A 4876-nucleotide genomic window follows, 5' to 3' on the forward strand; every position below is an offset into this window, starting at 1 on the left:
ATTTATGGATTAACCATAGATACTTCCAATCAACAGAAAAAACATCCAAAACAAATTCCTCATTTTAAAGTTATTTTTGATTTTATTTATCTTTGTATTTATTTTCTTAATGAATTTTGTAAGAACATTTTATTATAAGAAATTTCTCTACTTTTAGAAGATATCTAAAAAAGGAAAATTCATAGTAGATAGATAGTAGAAAGAGATTGCCAAGAGTATATCTTGCATTACTAGGAGTTTTCCTATATATGCAATTAAGTAGCTATCCATGCGGCGCACAGCTATGAGACAGACAGACTCATCAGCTAGTTACTACAATACACGCGCGTTAATAAATGGCACATGCAGCAATCAGAGGAGGCAGGCGTGCTCATCCGACAAACTATCAGTTAAATGTCGTTCGTCGAATTAACGACCCAGCTCGTTCCTGGTTAACTCTTACCCCCGCCCATCGGTTCCTCCCAATACAACTAACTGTCTTATCACAAATTTTTAATATATATAATACTGACTGACATCGAATATTTAATGTCACATGCTCAGTTAAACGTACTTCAATTTTAATTGGCTATGTCAATTAACTATAGTTCAACTGCACATGAGGAAAAAAAGATACGTATCGTGGCAACGTGGCGTATCCTTGGACGTGATTCCCTCTCTCTCTAGCTCTCTCTCTCTCTCTAACCAACTGCAATTTGCAATCGCGTCGCAACTATTTAAATGGAAGCGAGTCGCCCATTTTGTTCTCTCCTACACACCAATTAGCAAATTGCGCGCTCCGCGTGGGAATCTGATCGATGGCGAGCAGGAGGTCTCGGTCACATCAGTCGAGCTCATCCACCAGGACAACTGACGAAGAACAGATCCTGCTGAGTCGCCTGGCGTCCAAGCTGCAGCAACTTCTCCCCATCGCTGCCGCCGGTCATCACTCCCATTCCCGCAGAGTAATTAATTAATTACGATTTATGTATATTCATAGATATATATTCTCATTAGCGCTATGTTAATTAACAAAGAGCACTTGGCAATAAATACTATACTACTGCAGCAGGTATCGGCCACCGACGTCCTGGAGGAGACTTGCAGGTACATCAGAAGCCTGCACCGCGAGGTGGACGACTTGAGCGAAAGGCTCTCCGAGTTGCTGCCCGGTGGCACCGGTGCCGATGCTGCTGCTCAAGATGAGATCATTAGGAGCTTGTTCCATGGCGATTGAGAATGTTATTAATTAAATTCGATGGAGATCTACTAGTTCCGGAATACCTAGTTATGCATGACAGCGACTTTGATGTACCAAGACAAAGCAATAATTTAATTACTATGTTCCATCGTTCTCCTGCAGTTTGGCTAGCTCTAGCCGCTGTGTACGCTAGGATTTGACGTAGTTGAGATGGTCAAATCTCGGAGCTGATAAATCCTAACTCACACCTCCTCCGTCCACTTACCTTCTCAATAATTATAATTTATTTTCTCTGTATTGATTTGAGATGGATTGATAGGGATGCTGAAGGTAAGCACTTCGCCTTTTTGCCACTGGGTTTTGGATCGATCTTGGAGTAGTAGTGGACTGGTGAATAGCAGTCCTGGTTCGTTTCTAGCTAGCTCTCGTCACGTTTTCAGTCGACGACGTAGTCTCCGGTGGAAACCCCACCACATCATCATCTCGTCCTGCGATGCCACCGCCTCGACGCGCAGACTTCCGTGTTAGATTGATCATTAACGGTCACTTTTACTTTTGCGATGGCATGTGTTTCGATACACTGCACGGCAGAAAGGCAGTTCTAGCAGGCTTTCATTATGCATAAAAAATAGCTAGACATATATTATTTAATTTAGATCATGTAGCGGTTCAATCATGTATAACAGCAATAATTAATAGGATAATTAATTATTTGTTACAATAATTAATTAGATTATTGTCTCACGGATTAACTGTTGCTAGATACGTGTATAGGTATTTGTTGTTTCTTCGAGATGGTCTAGTGATTAACACATGATAGGTTGTCATCATGAGATCTGGGTTCGAATATCATCAAGATAAATGTCTCCCTTATGTGCTAGTCATTATTCCAAAGGCTAGTAGCCATCCGTGATTTATCTATTTCATATTGGTCGTGGGACGGGTTGGCGGGGGGCGGGCGCATGTGATTTACCTCTTCTATGTTGGCCTTGGGACAGGTTGGCGGGGGCGAGCGTATTCGCCTTTTCCCACCATATATAGGTATTTATTTCAATAAATTTAGGATTAATTTTTAGTAGGTATAAAATCTTTCACTGAGTATCTAATCTTTCCAATATAAAGAACTACTGTACTAAGATAAAATATTTTTCATGATTTATTATATCTTCCCAATACAAAGAGCTATCGTAGTAAGATAAAATGCTTTCATGATTTATTAATATGATAATCCCAATTAACCTCATTGACTATGTTACGCCCTAAGGGTATACTTGTCCATCAAACCGGACAGTACCCCCTAGTGATAATTCACGAAATAATTGATATCAAATCAATTCAAACCAACATAAAAATATCAATGCAATATAACAACACCAAGTCACAAAATGATAATGTATGTATGTGTGCATGTACATGTGAACATACTCAAAATCTGATACAGAAAGAAACTGCAACCATATTAATCAATAGGAACAATAATATAAAGCAACTCAACAGAAACCCAACTCAAGCGAGAATGACAGCCATGACCTTTGAGCGACACAACAACTCCTCTATCTGGTAATCTGAAAGTCAAGGGAAAAACAAAGGGTAGTGAGTACAACTCTCAGTGGGTAAAAGAAGATAGTGCATGAATAATATTGTAGCATTCGAAAATTTCACTACTAAATCGCATGCTCTAGTATTATTGTTAATAGTAGTATTACGAATTTTATTCCATTAACATATTATTTAAATTGTTTAATGATGAGTTCTTTTAGAAGTTTAGTTTTGATGATACGAGACTCGAAAGGAGAGGACAGGAACACCGAGGTTAAGGCTATTTTATAAAATGTATTCTTGAGTTTACTTTTCTTGTCTTGGGGAATTTTAAAAATAGTGGGGGTAAATTTAAGAGATTTTTTTTTAGATAATTTCACAAATTAGAGTTTAGAAGGGGGTTAATGGCTAATTTTTTTTACTAGCACTCTTATAACTATCATTTAGCAATCTTATAAAAAAAAACAACAACAAACCCTAAAACCACTTATTCTCCTCTTATATATATCTAATTGATCGGCCATAGAAGGGGGAGAGTACACAAAATCATTCGATTAGAAAGAACCTTTGGCCGCCACCCCTTCCTTGGCTTTCTCCTTCAATTTTCAAGCTTCTAATTTAGAGAATTCAGGGGTGTTCATGTGTTCCCTAGCCTCCTTCTCTGCTTCGTGACGTCGTGGTTGTAAGTTATTCACGTGAATGTAAGTACAAAAGTTTTGTTGATGCACCATTCACCCATATGTATTGCATGTTATGATATATGCTTTCATTCTTCGTTTCAGTCATAACATGTTGTTCAAGTTGATGATTTATGATATTCCTTACATGTCACGGATGTCTAGGGGCGTGTGGGTTCAATCAGGGAGCGATTGGGATTAGGAATGAATTAGTTATGAATTTTATGGTCAAAACATGCGCTGGTTTGCTGCCAGTACACGACCAGTGAGTTTGTTTGAGTCAGACATGCTGTTTCTTGGGTCTTCACGGTTAGGATCAAGTCCAGCTGATAGCCCTTCGAGTTAGAATCGTGTGGGTTCAAACGGGGAGTAATTTGGATTAGAAATGAATTAGTTATGAATTTTATGGTCAAAACATGCGCTGGTTTGCTGCCTGTACGCGACCAGTGACTTTGTTTGAGTCATACATGCAGTTTCTTGCGTCTTCACGGTTAGGATCAAGTCCAGGTGATATCCCTTCGAGTTAGGATCGTGTGGGTTCAAACGGGGAGCAATTTGGATTACAAATGAATTAGTTATGAATTTTATGGTCAGAACATGCGCTGGGTTGCTGCCTGTGCACGACCAGTGAGTTTGTTTGAGTCATACATGCTGTTTCTTGAGTCTGCACGGTCAGGATCAAGTTCAAGTGATAGCCCTTCGAGTTAAGATCGTGTGAGTTCAAACGGTGAGCAATTTTACTTAGCAATGAATAAGTTATGAATTTTATGGTGAAACCGCTCAAACTGCATCTTGTCAGGGCAAAATTGAGCAAGTCGAGTTTTTGGATTCCTAGGGGCAGCCAGTTGACTCAGAGTGATTATTTGATCTTTTCTTTTTGTTAAGCATATTTTATGATGTTCTAGTAGTTATTTCAAAATTTTAGTTTAAAGCAAGAAAAGAGTTTTGAGATTTGAGATGAGGAATTTTGAATGAGGTAACTTGACTGTGGTTACTCTTTGACAAATATGGGGCAGAGAGATGTCTCATTTGACCATATCAAATTGACGCGTAGTGGACTTCAGAAAAGTACCGGGGTGTCCTACACTTGACGGGTATGGATTCCAGATAAGGACTGGGATGTCATACTAGCCTATGGTTGGACGGAGCTTGATCAAGTGATTTGAGATTGAGTAGCCACAGTCCGGTATCTAGCTAACTTCCTAAGAAAAAAAAATAGATTATTTGAGCAAGTCCATTTCTATTTTTCTTTGTTTAAGAATATTTAATCAAGTGTACTCAGATTAAAAATGCATGTGTTTTCAATATTTAGTACTAGTTAATTACGAATTTTGTACTTGTTGAGTCTTTAAACTCACTATGGTTATTATGTGCAGGTGAGCATGAGTCAGAGGCTGAGGGGCAAGATTCATGAGCGGACTGCATTATAGAAAAAGGCACTCGACCCAATGACCATTACATTTCTGCATGATTTATAGGG

At 38.8% G+C, this 4876-nt stretch overlaps 1 protein-coding gene across 2 annotated transcripts; it reads left to right on the plus strand.

Annotated features, from left to right (window-relative positions):
- The first annotated feature begins 753 nt into the window (after nt 1–753).
- On the plus strand, nt 754–1341 carry LOC122039902 (transcription factor ILI6-like). 2 transcript variants are annotated; one of them, XM_042599317.1, is made up of 2 exons: nt 754–944; nt 1049–1341. In XM_042599317.1, the coding sequence occupies exons 1-2, from the start codon at nt 798–800 to the stop codon at nt 1214–1216; spliced, it is 315 nt and encodes a 104-aa protein (XP_042455251.1). In that variant the 5' UTR covers nt 754–797; the 3' UTR covers nt 1217–1341. The 2 variants fall into 2 exon arrangements, with proteins under 2 accessions (XP_042455251.1, XP_042455252.1); XM_042599318.1 differs by having other exon boundaries at nt 1052–1341.
- The last annotated feature ends 3535 nt before the right edge of the window (nt 1342–4876 follow it).

The sequence above is a fragment of the Zingiber officinale genome, chromosome 2A (assembly GCF_018446385.1).
Source record: "Zingiber officinale cultivar Zhangliang chromosome 2A, Zo_v1.1, whole genome shotgun sequence".
Lineage (NCBI taxonomy): Eukaryota > Viridiplantae > Streptophyta > Magnoliopsida > Zingiberales > Zingiberaceae > Zingiber > Zingiber officinale.